At 42.8% G+C, this 21,436-nt stretch overlaps 1 protein-coding gene across 5 annotated transcripts in view; it reads left to right on the top strand.

Moving 5' to 3' along the window:
* The window catches only part of gtf2ird1 (GTF2I repeat domain containing 1), a 66,942-nt gene that overhangs the window by 31,160 nt on the left and 14,346 nt on the right, over nt 1-21,436 (top strand). For 2 of the 5 annotated variants that reach the window (XM_060912486.1, XM_060912484.1), the window contains exons 8-19: nt 2,918-3,001; nt 9,539-9,722; nt 12,112-12,137; nt 12,272-12,395; nt 12,658-12,701; nt 12,778-12,858; nt 14,723-14,809; nt 17,321-17,374; nt 17,456-17,521; nt 20,874-21,057; nt 21,165-21,229; nt 21,300-21,368. In XM_060912486.1, coding sequence (XP_060768469.1) covers nt 2,918-3,001; nt 9,539-9,722; nt 12,112-12,137; nt 12,272-12,395; nt 12,658-12,701; nt 12,778-12,858; nt 14,723-14,809; nt 17,321-17,374; nt 17,456-17,521; nt 20,874-21,057; nt 21,165-21,229; nt 21,300-21,368 — 1,068 coding nt within the window. The remainder of the gene's footprint in view (nt 1-2,917; nt 3,002-9,538; nt 9,723-12,111; nt 12,138-12,271; nt 12,396-12,657; nt 12,702-12,777; nt 12,859-14,722; nt 14,810-17,320; nt 17,375-17,455; nt 17,522-20,873; nt 21,058-21,164; nt 21,230-21,299; nt 21,369-21,436) is intronic. The other 3 variants (XM_060912487.1, XM_060912485.1, XM_060912488.1) reach the window with 3 other exon arrangements.

Here is a 21,436-nt window from a genome sequence, read left to right as displayed (position 1 = left end):
GCACAAACTGTTGAAAAAGTTAATGCTGGCTAAAACAGAAAGGTGTCAGCATTTAACGTTTTCAGCCGGTTCACCGGTTGTCCTTCCTTGGACCAGTTTTGGTAGGTACTAACCACTCCATAGTGCGTACACCCTACAAGATGTGCCATTTTGGAGATACTCAGACCCAGTCCCAACCTTTGACAGGTGCCACTGTAACAACATAATCAATGTTATTCACTTTACCCGTCAGAGTTTTTCATGTCATGACTGATCGGTGTGTGTATATAAAGGAAAACTCACCTGTGAACAATTTTGTATTTGTATATTAATCTTCATGCTATCTTCAGCTTCCAAAGCTTCAGTTTTCATGCTAATACCACCATCGACGGCTTTAAGTCGTCATCTCTCGCGTCACTAGCTAGCCGAACCGAGCATCTACCATCACATGTTCGAAATAAATAAATTCATTCATTCACTTGGCGCACCTGCGTTGTGTTGTTAATGTACGTTGCATTCTGGACCTTTGAGTCCAGCATTTACTGTTGCCAATGCATCTGTCGGATTTCTCATAAATATGGTTGCTCTAGTATGGCGAGTTATCCTTTATATTTGAGGTTGATATTGTTTCTTTTCTTTTTTTTTTCTCCTATTAAGCAATTGTAACTGCGCCAGCAATGTTTCTGTGTGACATCAGTGCGGCAGACGACAGCTGTCTCTCACAGGACGAATAAAAAGCCGACAAATTAGCACCAGAATTGCTAAACACGTTCGACGTCGGATTCGGAACATATTCAGTGTGATTCAGGGTGGCGTTTTCCTTTAACTGAAGTGGCTCTATTAGAGTCCTGAGTAACCACAGTCAAATCAGGACTTTGAATCTTAACACTTAAGTAGCATTGGGTCTAGGGATGGCGAAAACTAAAAAAAATCTTGACCAACCACCGAGCCTCATTAGCCGGTTAAAGTCGGTTAACCTATGAGTTTATCAGGGATGCAAACGGTGCGCCTTTTGGCGGATGCCGCCTTTTTCACGTCTGAATCGTGCAGATCTGATTTTTTTTTTTTGGGGGGGGGGTTGGAGTGTCTGAATAATTTCAACGGCATTTGCTTATTTAGTAATTTTAATACAGAATTTACTCTGATGAAATTATTCAGACACTCCCACGCCCCCCCCCAAAAAAAAAAATCGGATCTGCACGATTCAGCCGTGAAAAAGTCGGCATCTGCGCCTTTAGCTTGTGTGGAGAGATATGATCTGCAATAACATGCATTGTTGGCTACAGACCGAAACATACTTTCAGAATGCACTGGCCAAGGCAGGACTAAACTCCATGTGCCTTCTAATAATAATTAAAAAAAAAAAAATAGAATAGTAATTTGTAAGCTAAAAAGCCTGTCTACACTTTTTTTTTCCTCTTGCCAAATGGCAGCTGTTTTCAACTGGGGCAGGAGGGCGGGACATGACTGAATGGGTGTTTCTGATTTGTCAGCTGTCTTCAACTGGGGCGGGAGGGCGGGACATGACTGAATGGGTGTTTCTGATTTGTCAGCTGTCGTCCTTACACCGCATGGCATGCCCCAAGCGTTTACAACACAGAATTCCAGGTTCTCCGCTCCAAAATCGGCAGCTTCAAAACGATTGAATTTTTTTTTTTTTTAACCGACAACCAAAAAAAAAATTAACCGGTTGATGTTGATTCGGTCAACCACCGGTCAAACGGTCATCGGTTAACATCCCTAATTGGGTCCCTAAAGTGGTCCGTGTACTTTTTTGTTCATTCATTATTCTATTTTGGAATGAAAGATGAAATTTAAAAAAGGGTGCAGCTTGGTGTTTTATTTAAAACAATACAAGCAAAAATGGCTCTGTTTTGTTTTCGAAATGTATTGCCATCATCAAATAGTAGTATTAGAAAAGTGGACAACATTTCTGATCGTTTTCTTATTTTGTAATATTCATTTGTTCCTTTATTGAATTTCATTTGACCGATCCTGTATTTCACCCGGAAGTAAATTACACCGCCTGGCTCGCGCTCACTCATGTCTCACTTTACAACACACGACAACAACGATAGATCGACCTCCAGCATGCGTAGCATGCCTTCGCAACATTTTGCAAATTAAGTCGGAATATGCCTCCAAAGACGCCATGTCATGCGGATGAGAATAAACAAACCATAACGCTCCCAACCCACCCACAAGCTTAGTTCTAAATAAACTAAAACGCAATTCAGAATGGCATTTTTCAAAATTGCTTTTTCCGCTGTTCAATGACTCATTTTCAATAACTAAAAATACATCAAAACATGGCTCTGGATTCCATTTCACAAGTCATACACAAGTGTAAAAATTCATAAACGAGTCCTTTTTCATTTCTCATGTGACTTCCAAAATAGAATAATAAATGAACGAAAAAGTACACGGACCTAAAGTCATGACCAGTGGTGTATGTTTGATTAAAAAAGAAAAAAAAAACGCGCTTGGCCGGGACACTGCGGCCTTCAACTTCAACTTCTGTTCCTTTCAAACAAGCAACAGGAAGCCGTCAGACACTGCCAAGAGTCAGGACCCGTGTTAATTGTCTCCACTGACTAATACAAACAATCTTAGTAGACAAAACAAAGCACTAGCTCTTGACAGCACGTTGAAGGAAAGATACTTTTAAAGCAGCCAGTGTTTTGAGACCGTGTGATTTAGAGCCGCTTCGATGCCAAAGGTTGTGATTTCAGTGTGGTGTAAATTAAATAACAAGTATAACAATAACTGAAAAAGAGACACGAGGGTATTGATTCGGTCTTAATTGCCTCCAAAGTTGTTGTCTGAAATGCACACTGTTTTTAGTATTTCAAAATTTTACGTCCAGTGCATCGATTCAGCTTTTTCTGTCTCTGCTAGAGACCACGAGGTTTTAATGTTATCTTCTTGTCTTGCACAGAAAAATGGGACGCTTTCATTAGAGAGACAGAGGACATCAATACACTGCGGGAATGCGTGCAGATCCTATTTAACAGCCGCTACGGTGAGCCAGTCAGACATTATCTACTTACACACACACACACACACACACATATATAAATATAAATATCAGAGCCACTTTTTTTTTTCTAGCTTGCAGCCTTGTTTTGATTGTGCAGTTTTCTATTTTGTCTATTTTCAGTTTAAAACATCTACACTACAATAAACTGGCATTGCTTTCAGTTTGTAACTGGAGAAGTGACCCTGCTCTGACAGTTCGAAGGAATAAAACACAATGCGGACATAGGAAAATAGTCAACAGCTGGGTGACACGATCACAGCAATTAGTCAACACTAATGTTTTTATTTATTTATTACAGAACAGCATGTTGTAATGTGGCGGCACGGTGGTGTAGTGGTTAGCGCTGTCGCCTCACAGCAAGAAGGTCCTGGGTTCGAGCCCCGGGGCCGGCGAGGGCCTTTCTGTGTGGAGTTTGCATGTTCTCCCAGTGTCCGCGTGGGTTTCCTCCGGGTGCTCCGGTTTCCCCCACAGTCCAAAGACATGCAGGTTAGGTTAACTGGTGACTCTAAATTGACCGTAGGTGTGAATGTGAGTGTGAATGGTTGTCTGTGTCTATGTGTCAGCCCTGTGATGACCTGGCGACTTGTCCAGGGTGTACCCCGCCTTTCGCCCGTAGTCAGCTGGGATAGGCTCCAGCTTGCCTGCGACCCTGTAGAAGGATAAAGCGGCTAGAGATAATGAGATGAGATGTTGTAATGTTTAATATTGTTAACATGAGTCACTTTCTCATCTGCCTTTATTTTTCCACCCAAAAAAAAATTGCTGTTTGTCATGTTGCGGAGAAACCAGAAAGCATAAAACTCCTCCTTCCTGAAGACTTTCCCGTGTCAGAAAATGTAGTTATTGCTTTATCTCTGACTGTTACAAAGCTCTGACATTGGAGACTCCTTCCATAAATGCGAAATAAACATCGCCTTCGAGAAACCGTCACCATATCACCAATCAACTACGTTTTTAAAGGTCCCATGGCATGGTGGTTTGTTGATGCTTTAAACGGGCTCGTGGAGGCTTCCGGATGTTATATCCGCAGCCTTTCTCGAAATGAACCCTCGGCACGTAGATATAGCCTCCTGGGAGAAAGCCCCATTTCAGCGCTTTTCCCAGTGCGTCGTTTTGCTAATGAGAAGCAGGAGGCAGGGAAGGGTAGAGGGTGGGGGCGGGCCATGGGGGGAGGGGGAGGGGCTTGACCAAGCTGCACACACACATACTCGCTGCTATCAGCGCCTGTAGCCACGCTGCTAAGACAAAACCCCGTTCTCCCTCGGACTCCTTTCGTAAACTCAACGTGACACAGAGAACAGAGAGTGAGAGTGTTCGGAGTGGTAGTTTACGAACGTATAATACCCTAGGCTTGAACACGCACTCCATAACTAAAGAGGATAGAAGCAGCAACTACAGCAACATATCGCTTATCCAACAGAAGACATGCATTGCGGAGCAATAGTCAAACATAAGCTCATAAGTTACAGTCAATTTCCAGACTAAACTCAGTTTAACAGAGCATGCTGCATGCTCTTTAGTTTTGTAGCGCAGAGTACCTGGCTAACTGCAGGAAGCGGTTAGCTGCACAGCTAATGTAGCCATTGCTAGGCTGACACACCGATTTTAAAACACGGCAAAACGACCAGTTATACACTTACTTGTTCGGTGTTTGTTGCTGATGCGGCAGGGATGCTTGGTACGGACCCAGGCTTCAGTGACAGTTGATGTGCAAAACCTGCCCTGTACTGTCCCAAGTTGTGGAAACATTCCTCAGGAAAATGCTTCCGACAAACATACACCGTCTTAGATAGACTCGACGGCGTATTATTGAAGTAAATAAAATTAAGCCACTGCGTCTTCAGGGGCTCTCCCGTCGGCAGTAAAAACAGACTCTTTTCTGTGTTGTCACATCCATGTACAGCGCAATTTCCATGTTTCGCTCGCTTAGGTGATGCCATGTTGTTGTGTCCTCTATGGTCTCCTCACTACAACTGGGCGGGGCAATCCATACAGTGGGTGGGAATCCAGAGGGGGGGCGTGGGGATCATCTCCCTTGCTGACGTAGTAAAGGGAAGAGCTTATCAACGCGCCGTTTTGACGCGCCATTCTCAAATGTTGGGCATAGTTTGGTTTACACATTGTGAAATTTCTAGCCACTGGGGTGACTTAAGAAGGTCAGAGGAACTCATTTTAATGTTAAAAAACCTCAGAAAGTGAAAATTTCATGCCATGGGACCTTTAAAAATAAATATTTGTGGTACGGCTGTCAGACAAGCCTCTGGGTACTCTTGTTACTTTCAAAAGGATAGTGTATAAAAACAGAATGCATTCATATACAGTTAGGTCCATAAATATTTGGACAGAGACAACATTTTTCTAATTTTGGTTCTGTACATTACCACAATGAATTTTGAACAAAACAATTCAGATGCAGTTGAAGTTCAGACTTTCAGCTTTAATTCAGTGGGTTGAACAAAATGATTGCATAAAAATGTGAGGAACTAAAGCATTTTTTAAACACAATCCCTTCATTTCAGGGGCTCAAAAGTAACTGGACAAATTAAATAATTGTAAATAAAATGTTCATTTCTAATACTTGGTTGAAAACCCTTTGTTGGCAATGACTGCCTGAGGTCTTGAACTCATGGACATCACCAGACGCTGTGGTTCCTCCTTTTTAATGCTCTGCCAGGCCTTTACTGCAGCGGTTTTCAGTTGCTGTTTGTTTGTGGGCCTTTCTGTCTGAAGTTTAGTCTTTAACAAGTGAAATGCATGCTCAATTGGGTTGAGATCAGGTGACTGACTTGGCCATTCAAGAATATTCCATTTCTTTGCCTTTATAAACTCCTGGGTTGCTTTGGCTTTATGTTTTGGGTCATTGTCCATCTGTATTATGAAACGCCGACCAATCAGTTTGGCTGCATTTGGCTGGATTTGAGCACACAGTATGTCTCTGAATACCTCAGAATTCATCCGGCTGCTTCTGTCCTGTGTCACATCATCAATAAACACTAGTGACCCAGTGCCACTGGCAGCCATGCATGCCCAAGCCATCACACTGCCTCCGCCGTGTTTTACAGATGATGTGGTATGCTTTGGATCATGAGCTGTACCACGCCTTCGCCATACTTTTTTCTTGCCATCATTCTGGTAGAGGTTGATCTTGGTTTCATCTGTCCAAAGAATGTTCTTCCAGAACTGTGCTAGCTTTTTTAGATGTTTTTTAGCAAAGTCCAATCTAGCCTTTTTATTCTTGAGGCTTATGAGTGGCTTGCACCGTGCAGTGAACCCTCTGTATTTACTTTCATGCAGTCTTCTCTTTATGGTAGATTTGGATATTGATACACCTACCTCCTGGAGAGTGTTGTTCACTTGGTTGGCTGTTGTGAAGGGGTTTCTCTTCACCATGGAAATTATTCTGCGATCATCCACCACTGTTGTCTTCTGTGGGCGTCCAGGTCTTTTTGCATTGATGAGTTCACCAGTGCTTTCTTTCTTTCTCAGGATGTACCAAACTGTAGATTTTGCCACTCCTAATATTGTAGCAATTTCTCGGATGGTTTTTTTTTCTGTTTTCGCAGCTTAAGGATGGCTTGTTTCACCTGCATGGAGAGCTCCTTTGACCGCATGTTTTCTTCACAGCAAAATCTTCCAAATGCAAGCACCACACCTCAAATCAACTCCAGGCCTTTTATCTGCTTAATTGAGAATGACATAACGAAGGAATTGCCCATACCTGCCCATGAAATAGCCTTTGAGTCAATTGTCCAATTACTTTTGGTCCCTTTAAAAACAGGGTGGCACATGTTAAGGAGCTGAAACTCCTAAACCCTTCATCCAATTTTAATGTGGATACCCTCAAATGAAAGCTGAAAGTCTGGACTTTATGCCCATGTCCATTATATAACTATAACTTGAATATGTTTCAGTAAACAGGTAAAAAAAAACAAAATTTGTCTCAGTGTCCAAATATATATGGACCTAACTGTATATACGTATAGTGCCGTCCATGATTATTGGCCCCCAAGATTAGGGAAAAGTGTTAGGAAAAAAAATCCCCCTTTTGGTGAAAAAGTCACTTCATCTCACGCTGAAAAAATGAGAAAAACTCAACCTTTAATTGAAATAAATTAATTCACAGAAAAACAAATCCCTCATCAAGAAATAATTATTTTCAACAAAAACAGGTGCCACTATTACATGTGGCACCCCTGCATTTAATACTTTGGACAACCTCCCTATAGCCTAGGTCACAACCGGACGTACGATTTTTTTGGCCGTGCGATTTTTGGCGTTTCCCAAATCGCTGCGTTTTTTTTGCTCGTGGAGAAAGACGCACGTTGGCCGTAAGTTTGTCTTGCAACCTGAAAAAAACGTAAGCGCCCGTAGAGTTTGTTTGACATGACAAAGAACCTCTGCGGCCGGTCTACGGCTCGAAAATCAGCACGTCGCACGCGCACCCTCCGTGCGTTTCTTGCGTTTTTTGCACGTAGACCGGCCGTAGGAGCACGTACGGCCGGTTGTGACCGAGGCTTATAACATTTTATAAGGTTGGAGATACAGAGCAGGGCATCTGAGCCCATTCCTCTTTACACAATCTCTCCAGATCATCCAGGGTTCTCGGCCCTCTCTTGTGCTCTCTCTCTCTCTCTCTCTCTCTCTCTCTCTCTCTCCTTCAGCTCAGCCCACAGGTTTTCACTAGGGTTCAGGTCAGGGCAGAAGCTTGAGTCTGTGCTCAGTGAACCATTTTTGTGTTGATTTGGACATCGGATCATTGTCCTGCTGGAAGATCCAATGACAACCCGGTTTTAGTTTCCTGGCACAGGCAGCCAGATTTAGATTAAAATGTCCTGGTATTTCATGGAGTCCATGATGCCATGGACCACAAGGTTTTCAGGGCCTTCGGAGGAAAAACAGCCCCAAAACATCACAGAACCTCCACCATATCTTACAGTTGGGATCGGGTTCTTTTCATTATAGCCTCCTTGTTTTTACACTAAACCCACCTTGAGCGTTTATTGCCAAAAAGCTCAATTTTTGTTCCATCAGACCAGAGAACACGGTTCCGCCCAAGTTGTAATAGCGTTTCGCCAACTTCAGGTGTTTACGTTTGTGGTTAACATTAAAAAAAAAAGGCTTTTTTTCTGGCAAAGCTTCCAAATAATCTGTTGGCATGGAGGAGGTGGAGTCTGATGGTGGTTTTGGAGACTCGAGGGGTGTTCACACGGCACATATTTGCATCGATGCTGCACCGATGTATTTTGTTGCGATATATCTTACACCGGTGTAAATTTTGTGGAGCGTTCACACGTCACAAACCTGCTTACTAGAGAGAAGCGTGTTAGCGTGTTGGGGAAAACAACGTGGATGAAGACACCAGTGTTGCCAGATACTGCTGACGTTTTCCAGCCCAAAATATGTTCAAATCCGCCAAACTGCACTTAAAACCGCCCAATCTGGCAACACTGGAAGACACGCAGTTCTGTTGTTGTTGATATTCGCCATTTTGGAAGCGCAAAATACCAGGATGCAAATTATGCAATGCCCATATGTAATCAACTCTCCTCACGCGTAGCGAGTCTACACCTGTAGCGTTCAGACGTCCCATTTTATATCGGTGCTGCCCCGCAAACTAGCATTTACTCCGGAGTAAATTTCTTAAACCACCTCCCGAGCAGGGTTAGATTTGCACTGGTTTAAGCAGCTTTCAGGGGCTACACCGGTATGACTTTGTACCGTGTGAACGCTCTACCGGGGCAGCCCCGGTGCTACACCGGAGTAAAAGTTGCCGTGTGAACACCCCTTTGGAAACCCGAGGATTTTACTTTTTCTTGTAATTCACCAACAGTGATCCTTGGTGATTTTTTTTATTTTTTTGCCTCTCTTACCCTCCTCCTCACTGTACATAGGGGTAAAATAAACTTGGCTCCTCTTCCAGGCGAGTTTGTAACAGTTCCAGTTGATGCCGACTTTTTATTCCTGCCCTAACAGTAGAAATAGACATTTTCAGGCGAGTAGCTATTTTTCATAACCATTCCCTGACTCATGAAGATCAACACACTTCTCCCTCATTTGGTTTGTGTGTTCTCTTATCTTTCCCATGTTCCTGTTGAGGGAATTTGACCTCTCTGTCGCCTCATATTTGTCCCCCAGTTAAACAGGAAGTCATGGATTACAGCTTGAAAGTTCCTACACGCTCCAACCAACTCAAAAATCGGAATCCTTTTTTCAGTTCCAGTGTGTTCACGGTCATTTTTTTTTCCAAATAATTATTTCTTGATGAGAGATTTGTTCTTCTGTGAATAAATAGATCTCCATTAAAGGTTGGATTTTTCTTATTTTTTCAGGTGGATTTTTTTTGAACCCTTTTAACTCATCCTTACAAGCGGTGCCAATAATCGTGGAGGGCACTATACATACTGTATATGATTTGGATATAATTGGAATGTTCAGTGTTTAACAAAGGACCGAAGATATTCATTCCTATCATCGTTACTATATTCATGTATTTAACACGATACCCTTACTCGATCAAAGCTGAAGCGTTGGGCTTGGATCACATGGTTCCTGTGCCGTACCGGAAAATCGCCTGCGATCCCGAAGCGGTCGAGATCATCGGAATACCGGACAAGATCCCCTTTAAGAGGCCATGCACCTACGGAGTGCCGAAACTCAAACGAATCTTGGAAGAGAGACACGGCGTCCGCTTCGTTGTGAGACGGTGAGTCCTCTCGGTCATTTGAATAGGACTGTAAATCGAGACTGAACCACATCAGATGCTGGAATGTGAGAGTCGCTGAGTATGTTCCAACCGGTTGAATTGTCAACTAATCTTTTCAGCAATGTACAATGGAAAAATTCCCTTTAAATTAAAACTCTCACCAAAGGCACCAACAAGCTCTCCTATTTCTCTCCAAGTGATTATTTGTCTTTGTAACGCCTCTATACACGTTTGCTTTTGTTGCTTAACTGCATCGTACCAAACGTGACACTTGCTGCATGTACAACCCCGATTCCAAAAAAGTTGGGACAAAGTACAAATTGTAAATAAAAACGGAATGCAATGATGTGGAAGTTTCAAAATTCCATATTTTATTCAGAATAGAACATAGATGACATATCAAATGTTTAAACTGAGAAAATGTATCATTTAAAGAGAAAAATTAGGTGATTTTAAATTTCATGACAACAACACATCTCAAAAAAGTTGGAACAAGGCCATGTTTACCACTGTGAGACATCCCCTTTTCTCTTTACAACAGTCTGTAAACGTCTGGGGACTGAGGAGACAAGTTGCTCAAGTTTAGGGATAGGAATGTTAACCCATTCTTGTCTAATGTAGGATTCTAGTTGCTCAACTGTCTTAGGTCTTTTTTGTCGTATCTTCCGTTTTATGATGCGCCAAATGTTTTCTATGGGTGAAAGATCTGGACTGCAGTCTGGCCAGTTCAGTACCCGGACCCTTCTTCTACGCAGCCATGATGCTGTAATTGGTGCAGTATGTGGTTTGGCATTGTCATGTTTGAAAATGCAAGGTCTTCCCTGAAAGAGACGTCGTCTGGATGGGAGCATATGTTGCTCTAGAACCTGGATATACCTTTCAGCATTGATGGCGTCTTTCCAGATGTGTAAGCTGCCCATGCCACACGCACTAATGCAACCCCATACCATCAGAGATGCAGGCTTCTGAACTGAGCGCCGATAACAACTTGGGTCGTCCTTCTCCTCTTTAGTCCGAATGACACGGCGTCCCTGATTTCCATAAAGAACTTCAAATTTTGATTCGTCTGACCACAGAACAGTTTTCCACTTTGCCACAGTCCATTTTAAATGAGCCTTGGCCCAGAGAAGACGTCTGCGCTTCTGGATCGTGTTTAGATGCGGCTTCTTCTTTGAACTATAGAGTTTTAGCTGGCAACGGCGGATGGCACGGTGAATTGTGTTCACAGATAATGTTCTCTGGAAATATTCCTGAGCCCATTTTGTGATTTCCAATACAGAAGCACGCCTGTATGTGATGCAGTGCCATCTAAGGGCCCGAAGATCACGGGCACCCAGTATGGTTTTCCGGCCTTGACCCTTACGCACAGAGATTCTTCCAGATTCCCTGAATCTTTTGATGATATTATGCACTGTAGATGATGATATGTTCAAACTCTTTGCAATTTTACACTGTCGAACTCCTTTCTGATATTGCTCCACTATTTGTCGGCGCAGAATTAGGGGGATTGGTGATCCTCTTCCCATCTTTACTTCTGAGAGCCGCTGCCACTCCAAGATGCTCTTTTTATACCCAGTCATGTTAATGACCTATCGCCAATTGACCTAATGAGTTGCAATTTGGTCCTCCAGCTGTTCCTTTTTTGTACCTTTAACTTTTCCAGCCTCTTATTGCCCCTGTCCCAACTTTTTTGAGATGTGTTGCTGTCATGAAATTTCAAATGAGCCAATATTTGGCATGAAATTTCAAAATGTCTCACTTTCGACATTTGATATGTTGTCTATGTTCTATTGTGAATACAATATCTGTTTTTGAGATTTGTAAATTATTGCATTCCGTTTTTATTTACAATTTGTACTTTGTCCCAACTTTTTTGGAATCGGGGTTGTACATGTAGAAAATCAATAAAAGAATGCAGCATGGATGTTCTGGCTGTATTGATGCCTGTATTACATCTGGTGCACTTAAATATTCAAGATTCAGAGCTCAAATTAATTTGGATGTCACTGTTTAACATTGACGCATGGTTCAGTGATTCAGTTCAGCAGTTAATGTATAAGCCTCTGCCATTTTAGCTCAACAGTAACTGCATGAACAGGCGTAGTGGTGGGTTTTTTTTTTCTCCCTCTCATTTATCTCATGAATAAAGCTTCCAGCCTCCTGGTGCCATCTGGCAGATAGGCGTTCGCCATCCAAAGCGCTGCACCACTCGCTGGGTGAAGTAACCACTGCCATCCGTGTGCCAGCGTACGCCCGCCGATTTGGCTTAATGAGGAAATCTCCTGCTGAGTCGTCAGCCTTGCGCATCCAAATAAAGCAGTTCAATATGCTGAGGCGCATGTCTGCTTCGAGCCCGTGTTTGTTTACATACTTGTTTATTCCCTTTCAGGATGTTTGATGAGCGGATCTTCACTGGTGAGTGACAGATTTACTGAATTACGTCTCACTGCGGCGCTTGCCTTTGCCTTGACAGGGTTTGATGTGCAACTACAATGACATCTGAGCACGCTATGGCGTATCGTTGCTGAGCTTTTTTTCTTTTTAATCAGCTGCAGGGAAAGCGGCGAAAGAAGAAGGCAAGCAGGACGGCTCGTCTCCTGAAGACGGTTTCCCAGAAGGGCTTAGAGTGCCGAGCTCCGCCCTCGAGCTGGTCAGCAACACCCACAGCAGCAGGTACACGTCAGCGCCCATCGACGTCGAGACGGGCAGCTCGGCTAATTAGTTTTAAACGCCTGAGCCTGCGCGCTCAGCCAAAGCAAACAGTGCTAATTGTTGTTGAACTTTCGGAGAGCACTACGCTGTTTAATTAGGCTCCATCAAAGCCCTTTAGCAAAGCTTTGAAATATTTCCCTGCCAGTCAGGGTGAGCTGTGTTTACTCACTAAATTGCTCTTGCTTGCCCTCTTGCTTTCTTTTTGAATATCTTCGTCTCTCAGATCCACCAGCTCCTGCGTCAGTCCCTTAGCAGATTGTGAAGCAGGTAATTGCTGGTTTTTTGTACCTTCCTTGTTTTTTTGTTTTTTTTTTACTTATGGACAAAGACGTGTTTTCTTTAGGGCCTTCGGGAGACTGCACATCTATAAAAAAGGTCAAAACGGAGCCACCAGATGGAGAAATTATTCAGGTCACTGTACCAGGTACGAGTTCCTTTTCCTCCCCTTGGACGCGATAGACGCTCATTTGCGCCCAGGTCCAAATTCACACAAGTATCAAACAGGAACAGAGATGATCGTCATGATGATTGCTAAGGGCCTCTGCGTGCTCTTGCGACAAGGCTTTCGCAGATAGCTTTTCGCAGACAGTTGTAATTTATCGTTGAGCGGGGAGTAATAGGCGTGCGCGATGTTATTCACCGCCACAACGCAAGGAGGCGCGAAATCGCTAGGAGTAGTTGGTGGGTGTGGTTAGTGGAGTGTTTATCCTCCGGTTACTTATAATGACTAGAACTGGAGTCGTATAGATGTACGTACTTCCTCACTTCCTCGATCAACCGCTCTTCGTGCCGCTCCATCTTCGCTCGTGTTTTTAAAAATGCCGGTCGTGAAAACAAACCTAACCGGGAAAGTAGGGAAGCGGAAGTGCGTGTACAGCGGATGTAGAGTGGACCAATCGGAGCCCTCTTGTCTGCGACGCTGTCTGCGAGGCTTCTGCGGTGGTCACAATTTTTGGGAGGTGCGCGCAGAGCGTCTGCGAAGGGGGGGGGGCTACGCAGACGCCTTCTGCGACGCCATCTGCGAGGACTGCGTTGTCAGCATAAATTGGCCTTTACGGTTCTCCATGTAACTGTTGATCCTGCTGCTTTCAGGCCGTCCTGCAACTCTTTTTCCAATGATTAACAGCTTCTCGCTTATCTTCCTTATCGCTCGTCTGAGAGCACGTTGCGAAATCTTGTGGCGAAATTGTCCAGGGACGATTAAAGCTCGACCTCCTTTCAGATTTTTCAAGTGTAGGTCGTAAAAAGAATTTTTTTTCCCCGACACCCAGTTATTTTTGTTAAGTGGACTGAATTCGAATCACAGACTTCCAATTTTATTATCTGTTTAAAAATAGAACAATTAATGAATTTAGGGCCACATGGCCTTAAATTCTCCGCTTTTTTTTCCTGCTTCACCATGACCCAATACAAGATACTACGCCATGCACGACGTGGTGGGTTTTCCCCGTTCGCACAAGGCGTCGTGGGATACAAATTTGAAACGGGAGAGAACAACGGAGGACTACAGTAACAGAAAGCGAGAAGAAAAGACATTACGTTGTATACGAAGGAAAGGAAACGCAGGACCAAACTAATAAACATCGGCGCTCAGCGAGCACCTCGGTGTGATCAGCTGTTCGTTTAGCGGCAGAATGATGGAACCGTCAGTGCAGGGTCAAAAGGTAAACCTGCGCATGCATGCGTGCACACGCACGGACTTCCTCTGTCTGCTTGACTGCGCAAAGCGAGCGAGTTCACGCACATTATTTGCTTTAATCCCGTCAAATTAAATACCTTCCCAGCCACAGAATGGCCTGGTATTTTGTGAGATATCACAGAAATAAACATATATCACAACAAGCACATTTCAGAGGGAACTAGATTTCACCGATTTTATGAAATCGAAAGGCCGTCCAGCTTTAATTGCAGTCCATTGACCATTCGCTGCTCTTATTATCGGACTGGCAGGATTGGTTAATGTCTTTTAACGTTTTCTGTTTGAGTATAAATGTAGCTAGTCACATAAGAGATTCACATAAGTCACTAAGCACGATGGCATTTGTTTTTTGTTTTTTTCTGTCTTTGTGTATTTGTGTTACACATTATACACAAAGGAAACTTTAGAGGAATAAAACCCATTAACGATTCAAACCCGTGAATCACATGAACTGTAACGTCTCGTCTCCATGCGTTTGTCTGGATTGCTTAATACCATTTAGCCAAAATGTCATCCAGTGCATAATCGGACATGGAGGAGGATATAAAATGGGCGAACACGACGGCTCAAATAGGTTTCTCTCCTTTAGAGAACACTGCAGCCTCAGAGGAGCCGACTGAGCCTCAGGTTGAACTTGTGACCCCTGATCTCCGGCGCCCCCTGGAACCTCTAGCAGGTAACTGCAACCCTGGTCTTTCTCTCATCAGGAGCTTGGACACAGCACCCTCTGGCTTTGGAAATCTCTCCAAGGTTTCAATGAACTGGTGACGACCTTGCTAGATAATCGGCCCGTCTTTTTCCCAGGACACGAATGTCATTTCCTTTTCTGCTCCATGTCCTCGTGTTCTATGGAATCAGTTTTGTGCCAAAATGTTCATACAATACTTTTGAAATATCAGACAAAAACGATAAATCAAAATTAAAAAAAAAAAAAAAAAGTCAATATTTTTTTTAGACTGGCAAACAAATTATTCGTGTAATCGTGCAAAACATCAGTCTATTACTCTTCAGAAACCTTTTATTTTTGTTCTGCGTCTTTCTCAGTTTTGTTTGACGTAATTTATTTTGGTTGCGATTCCAGCTTTCTCGTTTGCGCTCCCTGACTTTTTGCTTGCAGTTTTGGCACAAACTTCACGTGTGGGTGGGCTGTCCAGGAACGCATTCCCATTGGCTAACTTGTGTTTGACTGACAGCTACGCTCAGCCATTCCCTACTCGGATTCTGGCGGACTGTTTGACGAGTGACCGATCCATTGACGGTAAACAAGGATCGAGTGGACTTGTGTACTACTGCAACACATACAACACATTTGTCCCGCACTTACACTTTGTTGAATTAATTCAATATCATAGTCGCCACTGAAGTCCACTCGATCCTTGTTTACCGTCAATGGATCGGTCACTCGTCAAACAGTCCGCCAGAATCCGAGTAGGGAATGGCTGAGCGTAGCTGTCAATCAAACACAAGTTAGCCAATGGGAATGCGTTCCTGGACAGCCCACCCACACGTGAAGTTTGTGCCAAAACTGCAAGCAAAAAGTCAGGGAGCGCAAACGACAAAGCTGGAATCGCAACCAAAATAAATTACGTCCAACAAAACCGAGAAAGACGCGGAACAAAAATAAAAGGTTTCTGAAGAGTAATAGACTGATATTTTGCACGATTACACGAATAATTTGTTTGCCAGTCTAAAAAAATTGCCTTTTTTTTTGTATTTTGATTTATCGTTTGTGTTTGATATTTCAAAAGTATCGTATGAACATTTTGGCACAAAATTGATTCCATAGTGTTCTTGCATATTGCTGTACATAAACTCAACTTATTTTGAAATCCAGCTTCTACCTGCTTAATTTTGACGAATGACCTTCATTTGCATATTGAAACCTGATTGGCTGATATGATGCAGTGACGATTGACTGTTCGATTTTCACTCAAAAAAACATTAAGTTTGTCTCGGAGTTATAAAAACTGCATAAAGTACAGAATGGATTGACTGAGAAACTTTCGTTTGAATAAATTCAGCTCACGGGATCTGAAAACAGAAAGTTTGTCGAGGAATGCGAAATCATTAAATTGTTTGTCTTTTCAGACGTCGAAAACGTTTTCCAGCATCAGCTATAATTACTAGAAACCAGGTATCGGCTAAACAGTAGTCCCAGCCCTGATAAGAACCCCTTTTATCCCCTTTCATCCTCCTTGTATGCTGTTTTGTCGAACCTATGCCCCTTTTCCACCAAAGCAGTTCCAGGGCTGGTTCGGGGCCAGTGCTTAGTTTGGAACCGGGTTTGCTGTTTCCACTGACAAAGAACTGGCTCTGGGGCCGGAAAAACCGGTTCCAGGCTAGCACCAACTGGGCCAGAGGAAAGAACCGCTTACGTCAGCGGGGGGGCGGAGTTGTTAACACCAACAACAATAAGACCGCGAAAGGTCGCCATTTTTAAGCGACGAGAAGCAGCAGCTGTACAAACGTGAAGTCATCCATTATTATTATTGCTGTTGTTGTTGCTGCTGCTGCTTCCGTGTTGTTTTTGCTTCGATATTTTCGTGCCAAGGTTTATGCAAACGTGGCGACGTAACTGACATATACAGCGACGTAATGACGTGGCTTCCCTTAGCACCATGAGCTATGGAAAAGCAAACTGGTTCTCAGCTGGCTCGCAAGTTGAACGAGTTGTGAACCAGCACCAGCACTGGCCCCGAACCAGCCCTGGAACTGATGTGGTGGAAAAGGGGTACTAGAGAACAGTAGAGCTTCCCTTTCGTCCCTCAGTCCTGGACTCCATTACAGTGTTACAGTGTGAGTTAATATCACTGTTCAGCTCAGTCGCGAAGTAGCCACGAGCAGTATCAATCAAAACCATCCGGTCGTTGTCAATTCCTGATATTTGTAAAGTACTCGATATGAAATAAATCTGAAACTCAGGATATATACCCCGTGGCTTCACAGCTGGAGTTGAATGGTTCATAATAACTCACTTTTTAAAATGTATTTCATTTGATTAATTTCATTTAATATGTTATTTTAAAGTCTGCTTTACACAAACGGTCGTCGGAGTAAGCAAAAGGTGAGTCACCTTAAAAGTAGCGTCTCGGAGTATTAAAAATAGCTAGTTTTAACCATCCACATACCGGTCGCTTCTGTCGCGTCACGATTTTTTTGTGTAACGTAAACAATCTTTGCTGTTTAGTCGAAGAACTGGCGCAGAAGTCCACACCGCAAGGGCTCAAGAGAGTCGTCGAAGGTAAGCCGCATTTTATCGACCGCTCTCGAACTTTTCCAGAAATGCGAGTCGGTTTGTTCGATTGTCTGTCCATTCTTCTAGAAGACATCGGAGAGATGATTCTTCAGCTGCGAAAGCAAGTCGAGAGTCTCTTCAGCACGAAATACGGTGAGGAGCTTTGTTCATTCCTATAACAGCACTCCAAGGTCTGTGGTATATTTGATGGAATAATTAACAGTTATTCCAGGAAATCGAGTCGTACATGAGCTGATAGCTGACGAGGCGCGTAGCACCGAGTACGACGAGATTGAGTGGAATAACTGTTTTATAGACCCCTTCGCATGTTTGTAAACAAACCGACCGTTGCCAGGATGCGCGCGCAGCCTGGACCCAGAAACAATGGCGCTGCCCATAGACCGGCATTATGAGCTGTCAGATTATGCCAAACAATTGTCGTTACAAGATCGAGAATGCTACGTAAATAAGTTAACTCTAACAAGTGGACATCGCCTACCGGATCCGCATTTAATTAAAGGATATGGGACATGAAACATAAATGCACGCTATATCAGTTTCTTTCGATTAAAAATATGAATTAATTGCATCAACAAATACAAAATCATCTATTAAATTCAGCAAAATCGTTATATCCGTGATGATTATATGGCATTTCTGCTTGAGCTCCGATATGCATATTTTACAACCGGAAGAGCCGCTGTCACGTGATCATACGTCACAAAAACTTTCGGGCACAGCACAAGCGGGTAGATGAATATGGAGAAGTGGATGACAAGAAAATTGTTTTTAATAGTCTTTAACGTACATTGGACATCATGGTGTATTGTGCTGCATATGGTTGCAATAATTCCAATGGGAAATGCCCTGGAGTAAGTTTTTTTGCATTCCCCAAGGACCCGAAGCTGAGGAAAGTGTGGGCTCACTACTGCCGTAGAAAAAACTTTGCACCTACTGTTTCCCACAAACTGTGTTCGGACCATTTCACTGAGGATTCTTTCAACATTAATACTCAGGTACTGAGCGATATTAATTGCCAAGCCAAATTTAAGAGGCCGTATAGCCGGGTTCATGGAGGCAGTGATAGCGCCATAATATACAGGGCCTAACATTCCTACAACTGTAGAGACCGTCAAGAAATCCTGTAACATTAATGGACATTTAAATAAATAAATGTTAAGTTATGTTGGTAAGTTTGTTTAACTTTTCTTAATTTTCATCTCTTTCGCCAAACGGCGTAGTGTTGTTGGCTGTGTGATGGCGTTTCGCCATTTTGAATGTTTTCATCTCGGACTCTGGAAGCATTGTATCTCAATCAATCTCGAAAAATATCAGCAAAAAAAAACTAGCTTGCAACGGACTTTAGCTAGATCTATGATGAACTTTCAATGTATGATACAAAAATAATACTTCTTTCAACAGATCATTAGCCTTTGAGCAGAATTGTTTTTAACTTACCAGGAAGTGTTATCGAGCCGACCACTTTCAGTTTCATGGGGACTGAATGAACCCTCACTCTCAGAATCATCTGACCCGTCAGAGTAAAGACAAGATCCATGTTCATGTGAATTTCCAGCTATCGGTTCGAATTGATAGGGTCTAACTTCACATCTCTGTGAAACATCGGGAATGTCACTGTCGATGGTGTCCATTTCGGTAACCTGTTTACATTAGATTCCCAAGCGCTGGCTCCTTGGAAAGTTTTTGTGACGTCACGGGTCACGTGACCACCTAGCTCATTAACGAATCCTTGTTTTACGCTGATGTATAAAAAAACTTGAATAATGTGATGATTTTCACATTTTTGACGCCCTGCAGTGATTTAGATGGCATTTCTTATGTCCTTTATACATAATTATACCCAGAAAAAAATCCATGTCCCATATCCTTTAAAGAGTGAACGGACGATGTTAGTAAGTTCCCTGGTATACAATGGCCAGATATATACTCGTACCTTATTGACAAGACTTCAGTGTACACCCACGAAAAACTTCGTGCCTACAAGTCTTTAGACGCATATGATTATGTTATGTGCGGGCATGTACAACTTGATTAACAATGGGGCATTCATATTCATTTTGTTTTCATCAAATTATGCCAGTGATGTGATGGCAATGTGGCTTTAGCTACAACAGCAAATACCAACACTAAACAGCAATTTGCAGGAGGTAATGGCATGAAAGGAATGATAGTGTAAAGAGTGCAGCTAAGAGAAATCAGAGCTGCGTAAAAAGCGAGAGGCAGAGAGCAGAAATGAAACTGAACGGGGCGGGAGCTAGGTTAGAGCAGTCAACGTAAGTTGGCATTTAGAGTGAGGGCACACAATTTTACCTTTCCATCCTTGCTTTAAAATTGTGATTTTCGGCATACACAAATAACGATGGCACAAAATCTGGACTGCTTGAGTCAAGCGAGACCTCTCCTACAAACAAAACTGCATGCAAAGCTAAGTTAACGTGCTAACAATATTCATTACATTGTGTAACTATGACCCAGCTAATCAGACAAACGTTACCAAAGTATTTTGCTACATCAATAAACGAAGACTAGAAAGAATAAAAAAGAAAGATTTAATAAATAGCCTGATCTTACCTGTGATGAAGTGGGCGCTGCAAACCCGTGCATTTTTGATAGTGCTTTCATCCCAGTCTACACGTTTGATGGCTTGTAGCCATAGACGTCGGCGATTTTTTTGGAATGGGTGAGATCCTGCTGGAATTCTGTACATTTTAACCCCATCACTGCTACGATTCTGACACCCGACAACACAACAACTAGGCATCGCTGAGTCTTTTTTGAGTCCAGGCTGCGCGCGCAATTTCCTCTTACGTATGAATGACGTTTACTGCGAAGGGGTCTATTCTATCCACATTCACTGGATTTTGAGAAACGGAGCAGTTTTTTTGTTGTTGTTGCAGCAAATTCAATAAATAAAAACTGGATACAAAATGTCCGACAAAACCATTTCCGCTTAGAATGTAAACAAACCGGCGAAATGACCGGAGCAATTTGTGAAAAATACGATAATGATAGTTCTTGAAAATACGTTCGTACCATCAAGTACTTAATTTCATATTTTGTTGCTTTTTTAAAATATTTTTTGGGGTTTTGTTTTCGAGTAGAGTTTTTATTTCGTCCTCGGTTGGTTCAGCAACACGTTCTGCCATTTTCTTCTTCTTTAGGGTTGTTTTGGCGGTTGGCAAACCAACTTCAAGGTGCATTAGCGCCACCGACTGGGCTGGAGTCTGGAACAGGAGATATCGGGGGGGGGGGGGAACCCAATTATATTCTTTTAGCTATTCCTGTTTCTTCTAAATACTTGATCGCAAAGTGATCTATCTGACTTGATGCACTCCGCCATTTTGTTTTTCTCTACTCACGGTATATGAGCTGATATCCTAGTAGTAAAGTAGCCAATCAGAGCGCGCAATTGCTTATATCCAGTGAATATGGATATAATAATAATAATAATTTTCCTATTTCTATACTGTATCCTTAACTCTAGCGGAGGCTTTGGGCCTGCCCGAGCCAGTGAAGGTGCCCTACTCAAAGTTCCAGATGTATCCCGAGGACCTGTACATCACAGGGCTACCAGAAGGGATCATATTCCGGAGACCAAATTGCTTCGGAGCAGCCAAACTTCGGAAGATTCTCAGTGCCAGTAATCAGATCCAGTTTGTTATCAAAAGGTGAAAAAATAAAAAAGTAAAAGAAAATGGATTTTACAGTATTCCAAGTACGGGACAGGAAAAGAATGTTGTACGATTACTGAAATAGTCTCCTGTCTGACTTCCAGGCCAGAGCTGCTGACTGAAACTCAGCTGAAGCATGAGCCTGCCTCTCAGCCGCTCTGTGATCCAGGTAAATATTTTCAGAATTATAGTTATCATTTATTTAAATACAAAAACTAAGACTTTTCTGGTCATGACAGCAGAATGTGATCCCAAAGACAACCTGGCAGAAGACCCTGGACCTGCGTCCAAGAGACCTGGATTCTTAGGTGATCACGTGACCAGATTTTTATTCTACACACCGTTCACATTTCTAAGGTTCTAGGCCTAATAATGT

This window comes from Neoarius graeffei, chromosome 28 (genome assembly GCF_027579695.1).
Source record: "Neoarius graeffei isolate fNeoGra1 chromosome 28, fNeoGra1.pri, whole genome shotgun sequence".
NCBI lineage: Eukaryota > Metazoa > Chordata > Actinopteri > Siluriformes > Ariidae > Neoarius > Neoarius graeffei.
This window is presented reverse-complemented; position numbering and strand designations above follow the sequence as displayed.